The sequence below is a fragment of the Anguilla rostrata genome, chromosome 17 (assembly GCF_018555375.3).
Source record: "Anguilla rostrata isolate EN2019 chromosome 17, ASM1855537v3, whole genome shotgun sequence".
NCBI classification, from domain to species: domain Eukaryota; kingdom Metazoa; phylum Chordata; class Actinopteri; order Anguilliformes; family Anguillidae; genus Anguilla; species Anguilla rostrata.
The window spans coordinates 27959573-27981641 of NC_057949.1; the positions used below are offsets into that span (position 1 = coordinate 27959573).

Sequence of the window (22069 nt, forward strand, 5' to 3'; positions counted from 1 at the left end):
TGTGTGAGAGTGTGTATGAGAGAGAGAGAGTGTGTGTGTGTGTGTGTGTGTGTGAGAGTGTGTGTGTGTGTTCTTGTATGGGCATAGTCTGTTGCCAAGGTAGACCACAGTGCAGCACAGTGAACCTCAAGTTTTCCATTTAAAGTCACAACCCTTGAAGACCCTTGAAGTCTCCAAACCTCATGCCCTGGAGAGGATAGGAATAGGTCCAGGAATAGTGGTCAGGCCCCATTACATTAAAGTGCATTACATTTCATTTGGCAGGTGCTTTTACCCAAAGCGATGTACTATAAGTGGATTACCAAAGATCACTGGAACAACTACGAAACGCAGGTCCGATAAAGGCACAATACTCATAACACGTAACAGTTATCTATAGCCGTGAACATCAAGTCCAGTTCGCACAGTAAGCATAGGCCAGGTCAATGCTCTATGCTCTATGATGGCAAAGCAATGGCAAAGCTAATCTACCCAACGACCATCCTCCAGCAATGAGATGGACGAACTGTTATGACTAATAAAGAAATTGGGGATGAAAATTGTTTGGAAAATAATACTACAGAGGACCTTTAATCTCTCTGTAGATGGGATGTTTCCCCATAAGAAGCAGGGGGGATTGGGCAGGGGGGGCTCCTTGCTCAGATAAAACCCTGCTTGTCTGGCTCATTATCACACATACGCCCACAACCCAAACACTCGAGGATTCAGCCAAGGGAGCGAGAGCAGGGCAGGAAACCAATTAAGCGAAAGGAGTAAAGAGAAAGAAGGGGAGGGAGGAGGGGCTGAAGACGAGGCAGTAAGCACCCCCACAAAGACCAAAATGACAGATCATATTAACCTCGGCCCCCCCCCGCCCCAGAAGAAGCCAGCCGTACGGTCCCAGCAGGAGGCAGAGGGGGGGGGGGGTAGAGAGAAAAAAAAATTCCTTCCGAAATCATTACGAGTTTGATATTTGCCAGTCGGCCAAAGGTTCGACCGCCCCATAGGAACTGGCCTCCTGGCGAGAATATCCAGCAGGAGAGCGAAAAGCAGAACGCCAGGATTCACCCACGGGAGCGTTTGAGTCGCTTTGCGGGCCGTCCGTCTGACATCCCTGATTGATCATCACAGTGACCTTTCCCGGCAGTTTGAGAAGAGAACGTCTGAAAAATACCGTATTACGTGCACCGAAACCAAGCTCTTCTGCTGCTACAACAAATTCACTACTTTGAATTTTTTTTTTTTTTTTTTTTTTCCCCCCAAGTACATTTACATTAATTATCACCAACGATAAATATGTAAATCATTATAATGTGCTAATGGATGTTACAGAATATGGCTCTTTCAAAGACTGACAAGACGCACACAATAAGATACGCTAGCATCAATTAAAAACTGACACATAATTGAAACAAAGCATTATTTTTAAACAATGCTTTGTTTGCAAAGTGTCGTACTGAAGGGGAGCTATTAAATCAAATCTATGACTAAAGAGCCGTTATGTTAATCATGAAGCACACACACACTCAGGCTGTGAGTCTGGGCGTATGTTTTATATTTTATAGACAAGGTAAATTTCTTGAACTGCTGGAGTCAATGCAGATTTTACATCACAGTCTGTGGGGTGAGAGGTAGACAAACAGACAGACCGACAGAAACCAAGGCTTGTGTAACAATCAGGCATAGAACCCGACGGCTAAAACATCAATTCCACAGCACATAAGAAACTAGCACAGAGAACTCAGTCCTTCTGTAGGACAATACTGCATTATGGACTAAGGCTCTCTATTTTATATTACCTCATTACATTTGCTAACAATCGAATGATGTCCATAACTGCATGGACTAACGTTTGACATTCTGATGGAACGTATGCGAGATTGGCAGGTGTGAGGCAGCTGAAACAGAACAGAAGTTTGTTCTGTTTGTTTGCGTGTGTGATGTCACAAACACTGTAGCCGTGGTGCTGCGGTGCATTCTTCGGAACAATGGCCCTAAATGCCTTTGATGTTTCTCGACAGAGAATCAGAGAGAAAGAGACAGAAGTCCAGATTTAATAAATATGTGATGAGTGTGTGTGTGTGCATTTATGAAAGGGGGGGGAGAGGGACAACACCACAATCCACCAGGGAGAACACATTAGATTATGAGTCACCCCTTGTCAAGCCCTGCCAAAATTCCTGTTGTTCTTTGCTACTGTTGCTAAGCCTGACAAGCTTCCACCTCCAAGAGCAACTTTCTATTGGAACAATACAAAAGCCTCAGGGCTCAACGCAACATGACTTTAACAAAATCAGTAGAATTCATTTCTAAAAAAGCAATTGTTTATCGAGAGACCACGGGGTGCAGCACGACCACATTTCATAATTAATATTGTCGCTTTCTGCATCTTTGTTCAGCTAAATATACATAGTGCCAATGATGGAATAAAAAGAGGTCAAATAAATTTAAAAAAAAAACTGGAATTTAACAAACAAGATGGGTGCCATCGATCATTCTATCTACCTTGAAATTACTCAGCGACAAGTTAGGTCATGGAAACCATTGGCTCTAGATCACTGAAGATGTAGCTTGCGAATAACATTTTTAGCGAATAAAAAAGGAAGTAAATTGGCCCAGGCCGTTTTTGTGTGCGATGAAGGATATTTTAGATGCTTACAGGAGTTTCTGACAAGCCAACTTTACAACAGCAGGCACAGGAGCATTTTGGAGTTACATCAGGTAACTCCAAAGCAACTTGTAAAAGTCTTATGTCAAATAACCTGCATCACATACAAAAACTGTCTGGGGTCAGTGAAAGACATACACTAAAATTTAAAAAAAGACATGAGAAAACTTCAGAAAGTGAACAATCCCTTTAAGCAAATGCAGCGGAATTTTCACGTATTAAACATCAGAATTGCAGGGAATTCCTCCGACTACACCTCAGACGTAATGTACATGAAACTGCAGGCATTCAGAAAAACAAGCCCCAAAATACGGAGCGGGGGTCAATGCAAATCACAACCCCAACCAGGAACACCAATGAGGTCGGTATAACGTTTCAGCACCTGCTTGATGTTTGACTGGGACGTCCCGCAGGGGATGTTTGAGAGCCGTGTGTGTAAAAAGCTGTATCAGGCGCACAGAGATGGGAGAAGAGAGGAAAAGAAGGACAAGCTGAAGAGAAGAATTTTTGGAATGTTTTTTTTTTTGTTGTTGTTGCTGAAAATTCTAAGTCAGTGTTCTAGAACCCCTGGCTTGCCTTCAGTTACCAGCGGTGATTGTTGCATCATCAGCATTAGAACGTTACGAACATTCCAATCACATATTTGTGATTCTTAAACCTTGAGGACTCTCACATGTCTGAAGAGCAAATTAAACCTAAATAGGCTTCATGCTTACAAGCCATGAAATTGATTTACTCAGCAAAAAAAAAAACCCCCAAAAGGCCCAATTCACCCGCAATTTGTATGTAGAATATAGTTTCATTCACTGATATCTTATTTATTTTCAGTCAGCCAGAATCCATACAGTATACACACACAACAGTAAACTCAACATCATTCTTCTCAACAAATTATCAACAGTGACTGAACACAGTCAAAATGTTAAGTGTAAAATAACCTCCGATAGAGCATTTCTCATAGATGTAAGCTCTGCTAGAGTTGACTTCACAGAGAGCATTGCTGTGTACTGTGTTGCTTATAGTCAATATCCAAGAACTCTGCTTGTATCAAAGTGAATAGTTGTGTCATTCCACAGTAGTGGTTCTCAAACTCGGTCCTGTGGGACCACCGAGTATTCTGGTTTTCATTCCAACCTGAACTGCAAATTCTACTAATCAACGTGCTTAGCAACGACTCCAGTGGTTGATTAGTAGAATCAGGTGTGTGCACCCACACAGGCCCTTTCTGGATAAGACTAGGGACCCCAGCTCTGAAACATGAAAAGCACCTAATTAAGAAAAATTAACAGCTTGTTAAAATTCTGGGATTTTATGGCAGTTGAGGTTTTCGATCCAAAACTCCAAATGAGATCAGACGATTTTTTCCCTTCAATGTCAGAAGACTAAAGACGATTAAATTTCCATTTTCATAACAATGAGCTAAGAGTTTGTGGATCAGATACAATTCCAGATCTTTGACTCCAGACTCTGGAGTTGACCATCTCTCAGATCACAGAAGCCCTCAACAGATGTTCTTGGCAATTCACACTGGGCAAAATTCATCTTGAAAACATACAAAAGAATGATCTAAACTGGCCTTTTCGCACTGTTAACTTTCATTAATGTGACTTGGCTTATGCAAGGCTAACCAATTAGCGTGTAGGATAAGAACATTCCAATCACATATTTGTTAACTGAACATTCTAATGCTGATGTAACAATCACTGCTGGGAATTGAAAGAAATGGGAGTTCTAGAACACTGATTTAGAATTTAGAATCTATTCTTCGTGTCCACTAGCTAACTAAGTGAGTATGGCTAGCGGGCAGGAATTCAAGTGTCTGTGATATGGCTAGTGTGTTGTGCTTAATACTGTGATTATTATTTTAAATAGTCTCAGCGTATAAGTATTCATTCAATTTATCAAAGTAATAAGTACATTAGGGTTTGAGCACAGCTATGATAATCTCTTAAACCTCAGGTTAATATAAATGAGCACTCATCTTCCTTCGAAAAGGCTGAGGTCACTAGACAGAATCTTTTTAAAAAAGCCTCTCAACAAGCATATTCTCATGTAAATCAAGAGCAGAAGAGTGGCCTTACTTTTTCAAAGGAAGAATTTTTAATGAGCATCTTCAGAGGTGTTGGGTTTACCCAGAACTGCAGTAAGTGTTAACACCTGCTTACAATTTCCAGCTGAATAAGCTTGTGCTTCACACAGGTTTTCGGTCAATTCAAGAGCATACTGTACTTAAATGGATCACATTTATAAACTTACCTCTCAGTTTCAAATGCATATCATAGTACATATGCATGTTAAAAACTGACTATGCATAGAACAAAGCTTAATGAAACATTAAGAGCAAAAAAAAAAAAGTTACATTTTCTTAATTAGGCCCAATAATAAGGCTGTGTGGGTGGCTTATGTAATTTTAATTCAAGCCCCTATCACCACTTTTCCCTTCAAAAGTCACAAACAGGCCCATCTGCTCCCCGCTGCGAGCGAGAGGTCAGAGGTCAGAGGTCACAGTCTGAAGCGCCTGTGAAGGCCTGCCCCAGGGGGGGCGGATCCACAGAGTCACTGTGAGTGTAAACCAGGTGTTTACAGTTTTACAGTTACACCGGTGTTACCGCAGCGAGAGCGCTGAGGAGCAGCACTGCAGAGGAATACTCCAGCCACCAATATCACCCCCACCCCTACCGCCACCACCCCTACCCCTCCCACCTTCCTCCTCTACTTCTCTCCACCTAACCCACTCCATACTACTCTCTCATCTTTTTTCCCCACACTTTTCTTAAGAACATGGCCACATTCGTCCTTACCCCCCTCTCAAAATGGAGTGTCTCTTCATCTCCCCTCCTCTTCCTACATTTCCCTCCTCCTCCTTCACCCTCTAATCGCCATTCTGCAGGTTTTGCCCAGGACCATTTCAAACCCCCCCCCCCCCCAACAGCAGAAAGGGTTGCCCGCTCCCAAAAAACAAGCCGGCTGCAATTACCAGAAGAGTACGCCTCTGGGGGGGGCGCTTCTCTCTCTCCTTTTCTTTCTCTCCTCTGGCACACAGACCCAGCTCGGCTCCGACACGACCAATCTACTCCCACGCATGGTTATTATTAATAAATGGCCCTTTCCCACCGGGGCTGCATAAGGTACGGACGCAATTGATTGGGTGAAAGGTGAGAAGAAGGGGAGGTCCCAAACCAGGGGGTTGGAATGGTGTGCTGATGAAGAACGCACACGGCCACAGACTGGCACTGGGCTAATTCACAGAGGGCCTTACGGTGTCTTACGGTCCCCGACCAAGGGCCCCTGTATGCAGCTCAGGCTTGGCCCTACCTTGTGTGAAGAAGCCATCTATATTTTATTACGAAAGTTCTTCGTTTTTACAAAACAAACTGGAGAAAAATCATCATCATCATATATAACAATGTAAAACAGGCAAACATATTTCCAATTAGCAGCAGGACCTGCCTAACCCTGCTTTTTAGCCTTCTGAAGAGCAGATTTTTTGGAATGTTTTCATTTATTTTTATTTTTTTTCAAAATTCAGTGCTCTAGAACTCCGTTGCTTTCGATCACCGGCAGGCGATTGTGACATCATCATTAGAACACTCCAATCGCTCATTTGTGACCTCATGCCTTAAAGGGCTGAAAATCAGAAGCCCAGGCCAGCTCTGAGGGACTACAGCAACCTGTCTCTAAATACAGCACTTCCCACAGTCCTCTGCAGCCTCCGCAGAATACAAATGCAGGTAGAGTCTCGGCTCGGCTAATCGGAATTCTGCACCAGCATCTTCTGAGGCTCTGCAAGCTGCCTCGGACGTTGGGGAGCCCGCCAAATAAATAAATAAATAAATAAATAAATAAATGAATTCCATTTATTTATTTTAAGAAAACAGTGATTCCCTGGAAGCCCGGAGGATTTCTTAGGCGCAGAGCTTGACTACTGAAGCGAGCCGCTTCAAAAATGTACTCTCCGCAATCTCTGTGGTAATATTTTTCCTCTTTCCTACCCCTGGTTGAGAGAGCAATGTTTTTTATTTTTTATTTCAGTGCTGCGTAAAAACACAGAGGCTGCTGGGAGGGAGGCTGAGAGGAGGGGGAGGAGTCGAAGGAGACAGTCGCGGATACAGGGGGGCCCGCTTTCTAGGGTTGTGGCCCCAGGAGAGGCCCTAGGATGGAGCTGAGGCATGGCACTGGGGGACTTCAAAATCCTGCTGCCTGCACTAATGCAACACACACCAATGCCCCAGGTACCGCAGGTTTACCCATGTACCGCAGGTACCACAGGTTTACCCAGGTACCGCAGGTTTACCCAGGTACCGCAGGTTTCACGCACTACACAGCAGGGGCAGCATAACCATTTAAACATAAGAATAGCGAGTGCCTGTAGAAGTAAGGATTTTTTGGCCTTCACAGCACAAATAATGACGTCATACACCTGCAACCGCAAAGGACTGCGATGTTATGTTAGAAGAAGCTCCCTAAAAATCCCAAAACTCTGATGGAGGTTTTCTGCATGGAAATATGCAAACTATCATCATCACGACATATCATAGCAAATTATTTTCAGAACACAAGGATTAATTAATCTCATCCACCAAAATGTCTCAAAATTGCGATGATTTTGCATTCCAACCTTAATGTTATACTGAAACTAATTCTACAGCGGAACTACTACAAGGAGTACATCTTTTGCACCACAAACCAGAGACTTGTGTGTTCCCAGAATGCACTGCACAAGAGGCTGATCAGGAAGTGATGTAATCATTCTCTCATCTCGCCCACTGAACACAGCAACTTCCCGTCATCTATTTATAAACCGTCAATGGAAAGAACCAGCATGCACCTATGCAGGAAGTCCCCCGCATCACGTGCTGCTATGCTAATACCAGCGGACGCCAGATTGGCTCGTATTTCACCACCAAGTCCCATAGTTTATGTCAGCAGGAGAAGAGTGGGGAGGCAGGGACACCAGCTGGCAACCCCTTACAGCAATGCGCTGCACTGAAATATCGCGGCGTTACGGAATGAGAACGCGGAATATATCACCAACGCCCGCCCAGCCATGGGGCGCGCTACGCAAAATGGATCCATCCACAGACACCCTTATAAGCTCAGAAATATAAAAGACCCACTTTAAACAGAAAAATGTGTGGGGCTACAAGGCGTACCCTCACACACTCCAAAGCTACCCGCTGACTAAGCAACTAGAGCTCCCTTTCAGAACTTTTAATCCATTTTGTCCTTAGCTGTTGTTTTCAAAGTTTTCTTCTCCAGGCACCAATGAGTGGAGAAAAAAAAAACGGACAGTGCACTTTTACAGTCTGGACAGCCAGCCAACTCGGCTTTATGAGATTTAAGATTCGGTTTCATTTTTTTATTGCGGCTTACGGCTCACGATGTTACGATATGGGGGATATTTATGCTAGCAGAAGGACCGGCGATATTATGTTGATGTACGACCATTACACTGAGCCTTGCCATTTCCACCAATATCGGCAATGCCACGGAGGCCAGCTGACCAATCAGCATCCAGGGACAGGAACTCCCTCTTTTGTCAACTGTCAATATGCGAACATTTGGGAAAGAGTAGTGAAAAATATATTTCCCCGCAATATACACTGAAGCACCTTAAAGCGTAAAACAATTAGCATCTTTGCCCGTATATTGCAAAGTGCCGTAATTTCTTGATATTATCTTTTTTATTACAAGCTATTGCAGCATGTTCATTTGCATAAGGCAGAACGGTAAAGAAAAACTGGTTTCAGGGGAATGTGAGTATGATCACACACAGAAAGCACGGTGCTCAAACACACTATCCTTCCCTGCAACGCTGTTATTTTAGATCTAAGTGCCTGACAACCAAGCCTGAGAAAGCAGTCAGTTCATTTGTTTTGCAGATGCGCTCATTTAGAATAACTTACATTTTTACTATCCAATTATACCGCGGGACGTATACTACACTGAAGCAATGCCCCACATGGGATTTGAACTGGCAACCTGTTGGTTAAAATACGTGTTTCGTAACCAGTACAGAACTATGCCATCCGGCAATGCTACAGCGCAGTGTAGATGTATACAGAGCAGTGCAGAGATAGCAGTGCACATACATGCGCACTGCTGATTACACTGCTTTCTCCCACAATGCACTGCTCTGGACTGTGCCATAACATCATATCAGATGGGCCCTTAACACAGTAAAAATCCTCAGTGTTAAATCAACTCTCCCAGAGTACACAAGGAGGTGGGGAAACCTCAACCACTTCATCACAGATAGTGAATTTAGAACCCAGAGAGTCGGATTAATATTTATGAAGCCGGGGTGGGTAATATTAATATTTATGAAGCAGTGGTGGGTAAGCAATGCATGCTTGCCCAGCACTCGAACTGACAGGCAGCCCACAGGCAGAAGAGCAATAGCTTCTTAAAGATGATGGGGAATAACGAAAGAGAAGATTACGATAACACTTTCTATGAAGCCACCACACAGAATGCCGTATAGCTGCACAACAATGATTGATATAACATTATAAAGGCTGTTATAACCGCCTATGAGTAGGTATGACTGCCTATAGCAGTGTTTATTACAAGAGCATTATAAGGCACTGTAAATGCAGCTATAATGCATTATTACAGTATGTGTTTGCCTCACAGAAAGTGTTACCACAATTGCTGACAGAAACTCAGCAAGCGCTCACTGTCACTGTTCTGCATCCACGCCAGATGCAGTTATCATAAAACAGCAGGCATTTCCATTTTGCACAACAGCAGGTTAAAAAATTATAAAAAGTCTTCATTCTGCACCCAGTATTCATGTGTCGACTCTGCCTGAATATAGTTTGAAACAGAAGTTCACAGCATGCAAATAGTCTGCTTGACACCCTCCCCATGCAAATTCAAGGGCGTGCTCAGTGCCTCCTGGATGTCAATCCCACAATGCCGTGCAGTCAGAGCTGCTTCACAGTCACACTCCGCTGCACCGTGCGCTGGACACGAGAGCAACACGCTATACAGTAATCATCCCCAAACACACACAAACACGCTCACACACACACACGAACACACACACAAACACAAACACACAAACACGCTCACACACAAACATGCACGCACGCACACAAACACGCTCACACACAAACACACACGCACGCACGCACACAAACACACACACAAACACAAACACACAAACACGCTCACACACAAACACGCACGCACGCACACAAACACGCTCACACACAAACACACACGCACGCACGCACACAAACACGCACACGCACACGCACACAAACACACACGCAAACACACAAACACGCAGGCACACAAACACACACACAAACACGCACACAAATACACACACACACACAAACACGCACGCACGCACGCACACAAACACACACACGCACGCACATGCACGCACACAAACACACACACACACAAACACACACGCATGCACGCACACAAACACACACACGCACGCACGCACGCACACACAAACACGCACAAACACATGCACGCACGCACCCACGCATGCACACACACACAAACACGCACACACACACAAACACGCACGCACGCACACACACATGCGCACGCACACACACACAAACACACGCTCACAGGCATGCACGCACACACGGTCACAGACATGCGCGCACGCACACGCAGGCTCACAGGCATGCACGCACACACACGCGCACGTAGGCACGCACAGTGACAAAGAGAGGGAGAGATGGAGAGGGAGAAATAAAGAGACAGGGAGAGACAGGGAGAGACAGTAACAGAGAGAGAGGGAGAGAGATAGATAGTGACAGAGATGAGGGAAAGAGGGAGAAAGAGAGAGCATTCACACAGACGCAGGTGTGAGCCTGCGGAAGAGGAGACAGAACGACACGTAGAGACTATAGAGACTGTCACTTACAGCACTGACCTTAAAGCTCCAGTAGTTCGGCTGTTGCTGGGGAGAGAGAGAGAGAAAGAGAGGAGAGAGAGAGAGATCGAGGGAAAGAGAGAGTGAGAGAGAACGAGGGAGAGAGAGAGAGAGAGTTATACTTTCAACAGGGTTATACTTCCACATCAGCCAACCACCTTTGCTGACAGCAAGAGGTGGACAGAGTGAATGAGAACGGGAGAGAAAGAGTGAGAGAAAAAAACGCATAAATATATTCAGTCTCAGAGTGCCCCTCCCCCAGCCCCCCCCCAACCCCCCACTGTCAAATTTTAGTAGACCATACAGGTGTGACTGTCCTCTTGGGGAGAGCATACAACCGTACCGTACCGCCACCCCCCAACGCCCCCCCACCAGAGGTTGTCTTGACATTGAGATGCCAGGGAGATCTGAGCTCTCCTACACGCGCACGCTGCAGCCAGGAGAGCACGATTCCCCCCTTCCCTTCACCGCAGAAGAACACTCCTGGAAGCCTGCGGTGATTATCACCACGGTAACGATGCCGTTATTCTTCACTGCTGTTTGTAATTGCTTCTCCTGGCAGAGGCGTGTTTACACTGCGCACAGAAGTTACGTCAAAACCAAACACAACACTCCACCCCCCACCCCACTCCCCCACTCCCCTGCCCTTACCTCACCCCCCCCACCCACTGCTACCAAACACAATCAGCTGGCTTTGCCTTGTGATGGAATTAAATGACAAGCAGAAATGGAATTAGGCGGCTCGAAGTTTCAGACGTTGGCCAGCCTCCCAGAATGCCCCTGGAGAACGGAGCATACAGGACGGTGGACACGCACGATGGAGAGAAAATGGCCGCCATTCCATTAAATCCAATTACTGCAAAAACTAGCCCTCAGCTAAAATTACCACAAACAGCCTGGACTAAATTTTTTTTTTTTTTTTTTTAAAGAAAGTTAATAAAGTTTTATCTCTTTTGTACTGAATCATCTGCCTACAATTCTTCTCAAGGCATTCTGAGATGTGGGGCATGGCTCCTGAACAATCACTTCGCCGGACAGAGAGAGCGAAGCTCCTCCTCACACTCTTTCCTCCTCACGCTCTTTCCTCGGTTGTTTCAGGCACTCTTGTAGAAATGCCAGAGTAATATGCGCCAGGGCTCCTGTTCGTATTCAGTCATCATTCGTCCTTAACTTTGGCCTGGACTCAATCAACATCTCCCCCTTAACTCCGACTTACAAAACCAAAGCGTTCATTCTTTTTATCTTTGCAAGCACAAGGTTTGGCACGATACTATTGTTGACCACGCCAATCTTTTGAGGGGGTTGATAAAAAAAAAACTAACAACTTTTAACCGACTGCTTTTAATTGTAAATCAAAGTTAAGGATGTAAGATCACAAATATGTGATTGGAATGTTCTTAACTGAGCATTCTAATGCTGATGTAACAATCAACAGAGTTCTAGAACACGAACATTTAACTGACAACTGAATTTTGAAAACATAAGTAAATAAACCTGCAGTTCTAAGGGTTAAGTGTTGATCGTATCCAGGCCTTGGTGTGTGGGAATTTTGGAGTAAGGCGAGGAGGAAGGAGCCTTGTTTCTCCCTGCCACCTCTCTTACACACTCGCAACAAATCAGACAGCAGCACACACCCTCCCCTCTTACAGTAAAAAAAAAATTAATTAAAAAAAAAAAAAATCAATCATTGGAAGAGAAGCAAAAAGCAAACTCACATCCAAAATGGTGGTAGACCCCATACAGATCAATAGAGGCCTGTAAATATTTTATACGCTGGTCTAGACTGAAAGTTGGCCCAGAGAGGTGTTGTACGTGTGTGTGTGTAGGGGGTACTGGGGCTGTAATTCCCATCTCACTGTCAATGCAAACATAAAAGCAATCCCTGGCCAGGGAGCCCTGTTCTGACACTGAGCCCCTGGCCAACGCTCTGCTTAAAAAGAAGAGGAACAGGACTGCGCCTCCAAGCCTGCTCAGAGACGGCTGCAGACTCTCTTACGTTTCCTTCAATTCACCTGCGCTCAGGCACACCTGTGCTCACACTCACCTGCGCTCAGGCACACCTGTGCTCACACTCACCTGCGCTCAGGCACACCTGCGCTCACACTCACCTGCGCTCAGGCACACCTGTGCTCACACTCACCTGTGCTCAGACTCAGCTGTGTTCAGACTCAGCTGCGCTCAGGCACACCTGTGCTCACACTCACCTGCGCTCAGGCACACCTGTGCTCACACTCACCTGTGCTCAGACTCAGCTGTGTTCAGACTCAGCTGCGCTCAGGCACACCTGTGCTCACACTCACCTGCGCTCAGGCACACCTGTGCTCACACTCACCTGCGCTCAGGCACACCTGTGCTCACACTCACCTGCGCTCAGGCACACCTGGGCTCACACTCACCTGTGCTCAGGCACACCTGTGTTCAGACTCAGCTGTGCTCAGTGTCCCTGTTCAGCTCGCAGGGAGTCCCTGACTCTGACGTTCAGCAGTGACTCATTTGCATTAGTCAGCATACAGAGTGTAGGCAGGCGAAACCAGCCTCCGCCAAGAAGTAGGCCGGTCGCCACAGCCAAAACGCAGCCACGCAAATCCCTCCAAGATGCACCGTTCCCAGACGCGTGGAGCGGCCATGCTCATGGATACACATGGTGCGATTCCTCTTCTCCATTTCAGAACGATCGCAGCATCAATAAAATATGTCTGAGCTCGGACACGTCATCTACTGCATAGCACCACCTGCTCTCACTGACTGAAGCAACTGTATTGGCCCAACACAGGATACATCTCTTTCTACTTTAATAACATCAGCCTACAAGTTACTCCTTTTTTTTCCCTCCACAGATGGACTTTGGAAAGTTCAGAGTTCATCACCAAAACCAATGAACAAATTCTGTTTTAACCGGAGGGGAAACAGACTAGAGGCGTTTATCTACTCAAACTCAAGGTGTAAATTTCGACTGAATAAAAGTCTGTCTCTCGACTGCAGCCCATGTAATTAAAGCAGAGGCTGTCAGTCAGAGTGTGGTGGGGCGGGTGGGGCGGGTGGGTGGGGGTGTAACTGGGGGCTGTACTGCTCAGATTCACAATGGCTTGTGTTTCTATGGCGTCAAAGAACTTTGTGTTCCCCTGCAAACGCTTCCATTCTGTGGACGCTTTAAAAAAACAGGGCGTGTTCAGTCAGTGTGGCGTGCGCCGCCTGGTTACTGTGGTTACTGGTTACTGTGTGGCTACTGCGCTCCAGCTAAGCTAACCTTACAGAGAGGGTGGAGTCCGCACTTCTGAACGCTCTCGTGAGCGGTTTGCACTTTGCTCCATTTCGGCTCATGTGTAAGAGTGAGCGTGCGTGTGTGTGTGTGCATGCATGCGTGCACGTCTGTATGCATGCCTGCAAGTGTGTGTGTGCGTGCTTATCAGTGTGTGCGTGTGTGTCAGTGTGAGTGCATGTGTACGTGCATGCATGCATGTCAGTATGCATGCCTGCAAGTGTGTGTGTGTGTGTGCGTGCTTATTAGTGTGTGTGTGCGTGTGCGTCAGTGTGTGTGCATGTGTGTCAGTGTCTGTGTGTGTGCATGCATGCACGCACGTGTCTCCATGCGTGCCTGCAAGTGTGTGCATGCGTGTGCGTGTGCGCATGCGTACATGTCAGTGTGTGTGTGTCCATATATTATGAATGCACCTATGTCTGCATGTGTATATCTATGTTTGCATGCATGTGTGTGCTTGTATCGTATGCATGTGTGTATGTACGTGTATAAACAGTTGTCTATGTACATTATGCATTTAGATATGAATGTGCATAAAAATATTATGTATGCACATATGCGTGTGCATGCATGTTTGTGTTTGCATAGCATGCACGCACATACGAGTGCATGTATGCATATTAGGCACGCGCATGTGAGCGTATGTACATGTGACAGCGTGACCGTATGTATCATGGGCCACGTCCGCACCACAATCCAGATCTACCCCGCAGTCATCACAGTGCTTTACATTTCATTAGGCAGACGGCTTTTATCCCAAGTGATGTACGATAAGTGCAAACCGAAGGCCATTGGAACAGCGACAGAGCGCAGGTCAGATAAGGCACAGCACTCAGAAAGCATCGGTTATCCACAGCCACGAACAGCAAGTCTGGCTCACGCGGGATGCGTAGGCTGAGGTCCAGCCCAGCGTCCACACAGCCTGCACCCTCACTCCACACTGCCTCTGCTGCAGCCGCCTGGTCCCTCTCTCCCTCCCTCTATCTCTGTCCCTCCATCCCTCCCCTACCGAGCTGGCACCCATGCACAGCCCTCTCTCTCTCCCCCTCCTCTCTCTCTCTCTCTCTCTCTCTCTCTCCCCGCCGGCCCATCCATCCTTCTCCCAACACCTTCACACTTCTGCACAAGCTCATCCATAAATGCAGAGAGAGAGAGGGAGGGAGAGGGAGGGAGATAAAGAGAGAGAGAGGGAGGGAGAGAGAGAAAGAGAGAGGGGGGAGAGAAAGAGACTCAGTCTGATGCAGATGAACCACAGCCTGTGACAGAAAAGTGGAGCCAGGGGGATGTTTAACACACACACACACACACACACGCAGGCATACACACACACACACACACACACACACGCACACACACACACAGAGGCACACACACGCCACACACACACACACACACACACACAGAGGCACACACACACAAGCACACACACACGCAGGCATACACACACACACACACACATACAAGCACACACACGCAGACACACATACACACACACGCACACACACAGGCACAGACACACAGGCTCACACACACACGCAGACACACACACACACACAGAGGCACACACACACACACACACACACAGGCACATGCGCACACACATTCCGCTGCATTACCCTCATTCCCTCGCTGAGCAGACCCCACTAAATGCCGTACCCACGGCCACCGTCACCTCCGACAACCGCGAGCAGAGGCATGCGATCGGAGACGCGGCAGCCCCCCCTCCACCCCCCCAACTACCCCCCACCCCCAATCCCGCATCCCCCCCCCGCCACCCGCCTCACCTGCAGGGCACTCTCACCTGGCTTTAGACCCTCCAGCTGTCCATCAGGTCCATCAAATCCACGCTTTGCTTTGATCGTTTGTATCTCCCCCCTCCCTCTCTCTCTCTCTCTCTCTCTTTCCCTCCTCCTCTCCCTCCTCCTCCCTCACTCTCTTGCTCGCTGTCAGCCGCACGCCACACAGTGGCTATTTACACCATTAATTTCACTCTTCGGCTGTTGGTCTCCCTGAGCCCGGCTAATGAATGGATCGCACAGTCGCTAATTAACTAGCTGGCTGGGTCTGGCAGGGCTGGCCCGCTCCCTCCCCTCCCCCACCCCTCCTCCTCCCTGCCCCCCCCTCCCTCTCTCCATTCTCTGCCTGCGCGGATCGCCGGTCCTGAGGAGGCGCGGTGCGTTCGCGAGCTTCTCCCGCTTCTCTGCCGATCGTCGCCCCGTCGTTTCGCTCTGTGCCGCTTCTCTCTCTCCCTCTCCTCTCTCACCGCTACGCGGTCTACCACTTCCTTCCCTGCCTCCCTCCCTCCCACCCTCCCTTCCTCCGTCTCTCTCTCTCTCTCTCCCCCTTTTCCCTGTTCTATCCCTCCCTCTTCTAAGGCTGACCTTTGCAACGCGATATCGTTGCTCTCCTTATAAGGGACGAGTTGCCGTGGCAACCAAAGACTCCACCTGTCTCTCTCTTTCTCTCTCTCTCTCTCTCTCCCCCACCCTCCCTTCCTCTGTCTTTTCTCTTCTTCCTCTTGCTCACTCTGTCTGTCTGTGTTGTTCTTTGCTTTTGTGTGATGATGGTGGCTTTTCTTCAGAGTAACAGAATGGGAGAGTGACAAGAGAGTGACAGAGAGAGAGGGAGAGAGAGGAGTTGAAGTGGCAAATGGTAGAAACATGAGGGAGGAGGCTTGGGTAAGGACACAGTCACAGTGGGGGAATGTGAAAGAAAGACTTCACACAGAGGGAGAGAGAGAGAGAGAGAGAGAGAGAGAGAGAGAGAGAGAGATGTGGAGGCACGTACTGCCGATCTCGGACTAGTCCACCCTTTCCAAATGACAAACTCTAAACTCAAACGTCCACAAGAGAGCCCTACACAGACATCTGTCCTTCCATCTTAATTGCGAATTACGCCCGTCACCCCCGATATCCGCCGGCCCAGGACCACCGCGGGGGCGCAGGTATTAATAACAGAGGTGCGGCGCTTCCGCCGAATTCACCGGCGCCCCCCGCGAACGTTGGAGAAAAACCGACGAGAGCTCAGACGGGTCTCCAGAACCGAGCGAGCCGCTCATAAACGAGGGCTACCTAACAAAACGGGCCTGGTGTCGCCCCGCTCGCCCCCCAGGGCAGGTGTGAACACCACGGCTCACCGCTTCACACCACCGCTGCTTAACCCTCTGAGGCACGCACTCCCCTCCCCCTGCCCCCACCACCCCACCCTCCTCCACTAACCACTTTCCTGGGGGGAAAACCCTCCAGGAGGTTTTTTTTATGACCCAAAGACACTCCAGTGTTGTACATATTTCCCTGCTAGACCCTGACTTTGACATGACTTTAAAACCCCTCCAACGGTAAATGGGCTGCATTTATATAGCGCTTTACAATTGATGCCTCTCATTCACCCATTTACACACACACATTCACTCACTCACACACCAACGGTGAAAGGCCGCCATGCAACGTACCAATCAGCTCGTTGGGAGCAATGAGGGGTTCAGGTGTCTTGCTCAGGGGACACTTCGGCACTCCCCAGGGCGGGGGATCGAACCGGCAACCCCCCGACTGCCAGACAACCGCTCTTACCTCCTGAGCTATGCCACCCCCGGTAACCTCCCCCGTACCCTTAGCGAAGCGGACGGAGGCGCGCCGCGGGACGTTTACCTGTTCGCGTTCGCGGTCGCGGTCTCGGTCGCGGGCGCGCTCGGGCGCCCCCCTCATGCTGCCGTGGGACGGGGAGGGGGACGGCGGGTGCTGCGGCGGGTACTTGTTCTTGAGGTGGTCCAGGAAGGCGTCGCGCTTGCGCTCCATGTCGGCCTTCTGCAGGCCGGTCAGCGCCTCCAGGCTCTGCGCGGCGATGACGGTGTGCCGGTGCTCGGACGTGTGCACCAGCCCCACGTTGGAGAAGCGCCGCGTGCCGTTGCCCAGCGTGCGGTACTCCCGCGGGTACTCCAGGTCGTCCGTGGAGATCATGTGACCTCCCCCGCCGCGCTCGGGATCTGGTCAGGGGTTCGGGGGAGGGGGGGGAGGAAGGGGGGGGGGGGCGGGGGAGGGGAGGGCGAGGCGCAAGGGATTGATGTACACAAAGCACGCGCCGAGACACGTACACAGGAGAGAGAGAGAGAGAGAGAGAGAGAGAGAGGGAGGGAGAGAGAGAGAGAGAAAGAGAGGGGAGAGGGTGAGACAGAGAGAGAGAGGAGAGCGGGGTGCAATGTTAACATCACAGTCATCAATGTGCGAAAGCTTCTTTGTTGTAATACAGATCAGAGTTTTTTTAAGAGAAAAAAAACAGAGAAGAGAGAAACTTATCAAAGAATAATGCACCAAATAAAACACTAAAAACCTGGAGAGAGCAGAACTTGGATATTTGATTTGTAAAGCATTCCGAAGGACAGACAGACAAATTGCTGAAATGAAAGCTTTGAAGGGGAAGGGGGTTGCAGCAGCTACAAGAAAACTCCCCACACACACACTTTAAAAAAAAATGTTTACCCACAATACTCAGCGGCAGCCATTTGGTGTCTCTCCCTGCTGTCATCCATGTTTCATCAAACACTCCACAACAACAACAACAACAACCCTTCACGTCTGATTACGGACGACACACAGGACTGTGGGGAGACATGCACTTTCGCCACACTCCCTAATCGCAGCTCGCGACACAGACATGCACTTTCGCCACGCTCCCTAATCGCAGCTCGCGACACAGACATGCACTTACGCCACGCCTCCCCTCTAATCGCAGCTCGCGACACAGACATGCACTTTCGCCACGCTCCCTAATCGCAGCTCGCGACACAGACATGCACTTTCGCCACGCTCCCTAATCGCAGCTCGCGACACAGACATGCACTTTCGCCACGCTCCCTAATCGCAGCTCGCGACACAGACATGCACTTTCGCCACGCTCCCTAATCGCAGCGCGCAGCACGTGAGGGACGACACACAGAAGGGGGGGGGGAGGCGCAAGAGCAGCCGTTACCTTGCTTGGGAAAACAGGCCCCGGCGTTGGCTAGAAGAGAAAGACGACCCACGGTTAGTCTCCACGCACACTGAGCTTGTTTACCATACAGACGGGAGAAATCTGTGCGGCGGGCTCACTCACGATGCCGATTACGAGCGCGCGGCTGCTTAGCGTCGCGGGAATTACGACGCTCCCTTGAGATTCCGAGGGGGAAGGCGTTTGCAGCTTTGCAGCAGATTGGCTGCAGCGTGTTAGCCCTTTCATTCGATTGGCTGCAGGACTCCAGAGAGAGTCAATAAGACCCAATAAGTGCAACCCACGGCAATTTGGTGACTGCCTCCCATTGTAGTAACGCCCAAGTCGGCTCTATCAAGCAGCAAATAGGAACGGAGATTCCCTGAACAGGTAAGTAATCCCCCCACGCTGTCACTAATTTTACAGCATTAAGGGGAAAACTTAATTCTAGAATAACTAGGTTTTGAATATTGCACAGCGCAACTTTACATGTATTCAAGTGTCGTATAGAGTACCAGAAGGGCCTCTCAGAGGCCTAACAGGGTGACCTTCCCCATAATTACCTTCCTTCTGTGAGTGGCTTCAACGGTGGCGGAGCACTGAAACCCACCGGCTCAGAGTATCAGCGATCTGGATCTCTGCTTCATTACACAAAGGGCCCCCCAGAGTCCCCCATTAGGGCCAGATTAAACTCTGAACCTTGACCCCGTCCATTATTACAGTCCACACAACCTGAGCGCAATGGCCTGAGCAATTTTCGGTGGCCTGCCAAAAAAAAAAACCCAGCGTACACCGCGTGCCCGGACACATAATGTCATTTGGCACCGGCAGTGGCAAAGGTTTGGGGAGAGGAGTGGAAGACGTCTTCACAAAGGACAAAGCCCTGTGCCAAATTCAGGCACTCCAGGTAGAGAAAAGGAAAAAAAATGCACAGGTAAGATAACGATTAAAGAAACGGTTCTTTGTTATTTGGCCGAAAGGAATGCGTAGATCGCACACAAGGCGAATAACACCCAGCGGTAACGCTCGCAGTCCGTGCCACAAGACGTCCCCCACACGACGGAACGTGTGGAGAGTGAGTCATCCGCCACGCTGCACGCGCTCCGTTTCTCACGCGTGTGGAAGACGCTCTGTCACGCGTGTGGAAGACGCTCCGTTTTGTCACGCGTGTGGAAAGCTTCCGTGTCACAGCTGACACTCGGGCTGCTCACACGCGCGCGCAGATTCGCGGGAAGCGGTGAAATGGCGGGGGCGGAAGTCGCCGGAACGCGGTGGGGGATTTAACAGGCGGCAGCGGGAGCCACAGGGAGAGAGCAATCACAAGCCGGTTTGACCTGACAGCCAATCACAGCGCAAAGCCGAGCACTCAGGAGCCACACAGAGGACAAACCGGCTCGCACAAACAGCAACACCACAGAGCTCACAACACAATAAGGTTGTCACGATTCCCGGTTCTCAACCAGAATCTTTTAATTAAAAAAAAATTATTTGTACAGGTCGAGTTTGTAGTCCCTACGGGTCCGGTTTGTAGTCCCTAAAGGTCCAGTTTGTAGTCCCTACGGGTCCGGTTTGTAGTCCCTAAAGGTCCAGTTTGTAGTCCCTACAGGTCCAGTTTGTAGTCCCTACAGGTCTGGTTTGTAGTCCCTACAGGTCTGGTTTGTACTCCCTGACTGGACAATACAATGTGGCGCCACTGACAATATAAAGTCCAGTATGAGTCATTTATTGGGAAAAAAAAAACTTCCTGCTAGTTTGTAATTAATTCTCATGTCAACCCCCTTCCAGGTCCGACCGATCCATTCCCATAGCTACTCGCCCCCAGGTCTGCAAAAGATTCCAGTAGCCGTAGCCATAGCAACCGAAAACCACAACCCCCGCCCCCACCACCACCCCTCTGTCATTGGCTCCAACAGCTCCCCACCCTGTTCGCGATTAAGCTCAAATATTCTGAATCTCACAACTCTACATCGGAAGGTTGCACTTCTGGTGACAAACCAGATACACCACATCAACAGTCTTAAACATTATTTAAAGCACTTACTTACTGTATGTAATTGGGGGAAAAAACTTCCACTTTTAATAATTCTTTAACTTCTTTCTGCGATTCAGTCAATGCATTGCACCTACCATCTTGAACTCTACCATCGAGAGGTCACAAACAAAATCAGGCAAATTTATAGGCACACAACCCACAGTATAATGTACAAAATAAAAGCTACTCTGTCTTTGAAGGCCAAATGAACTGCTCAAACTAAAAATCTGCACACAAAAAAGTACGGTCCTAAGCAAGTTCTGAATGAAAAGCTGTACACAAGCATATCTCTCCAGTTTGTGACAAACACCTAAAGCCCTGTGTTAGGACCCAAGAACGGCAATATCCTTGTCCAACTTTCCGGGCCCTTACCAGGGACGGCACGGGCATCTCGTCCCCAACTTGTCCTGGATCGGTGGCCCTGAAGCCCATCTCTCAATGACCAGCTCCTCCACATTCTCCTCTGCTGCCCCCGGTGGCTCGGAGGCTCCCGCCCAGCGTCTGCTCTCTGCATCTTAAACAGCACTTTCTTCACCAAGAAAGGAGGAGGCTGCTGCTCGCTCGCTCACTCGCTCACACGGCTCAGATACAGCGGGCAGATGGAGATGGAGATGGAGAGAGGCTGATGAGTCGAGGCGATCTCCACCCCAACGAGTCTTACGCCGTACTGCAGCGAGTCGCTCTCCCCCCTGCAGACGGGGGGGGGGGGGGGTGCCGTGTCTATGCAAAACAAGGGGGGGGGGTGCCGTGAGTGGGCGGGAGGGTTCAGTGCATGGGCCCACCCAAAGAACACGCCCCCTTCCCTGAATGTTGTACTCACGGCCTTTCCTTAAGAGCGCTGCGTTGGGAACGACAGGCAAATTCCCAGCATGCAAATTTGCCCCACCCTTCCAAACCACTGTTTGGACCATGGGCGATGCACACCCTTTGAGAAGCGTACTTGCTGCGCTGTTGTAGCAAACATGCTTGATCACAAGAGCAGGCTATTCAACTGATCTTGGCTTAAAATTTGTTGCGCAGCACAGGAGAGCAGGGAACAGAACTATGGAAGTTGCCGGATTGCTCATAATTGTTAGATTGACTCATTTAAACAATCCCAGCCTTTTTTTTTTTTGTTTTTGGATAGTCACAAAATACAGATGAACTGACATTGTGTCAAGCTGCCCACGCTACATTCTAATTTTATTCACTGAGACGCACAGCAAAGAAAAAGAAAAAAGAAAAAGAGAAAAAACCTACTTTGGGCTCTAATGGGGGCCA

The 22069-nt window shown here is 48.7% G+C and overlaps 1 protein-coding gene across 6 annotated transcripts in view; it reads right to left on the reverse strand.

The window, feature by feature from the left end:
- Window positions 1–22069, reverse strand: part of LOC135243226 (SRC kinase signaling inhibitor 1-like) — a 139808-nt gene that overhangs the window by 48197 nt on the left and 69542 nt on the right. For 5 of the 6 annotated variants that reach the window (XM_064314892.1, XM_064314893.1, XM_064314897.1 and 2 more), the window contains exons 3-5: window positions 18781–18810; window positions 17463–17797; window positions 10548–10583 (exon numbers count right to left, since the gene is read on the reverse strand). In XM_064314892.1, coding sequence (XP_064170962.1) covers window positions 10548–10583; window positions 17463–17797; window positions 18781–18810 — 401 coding nt within the window. The remainder of the gene's footprint in view (window positions 1–10547; window positions 10584–17462; window positions 17798–18780; window positions 18811–22069) is intronic. The other variant, XM_064314891.1, reaches the window with a different exon arrangement.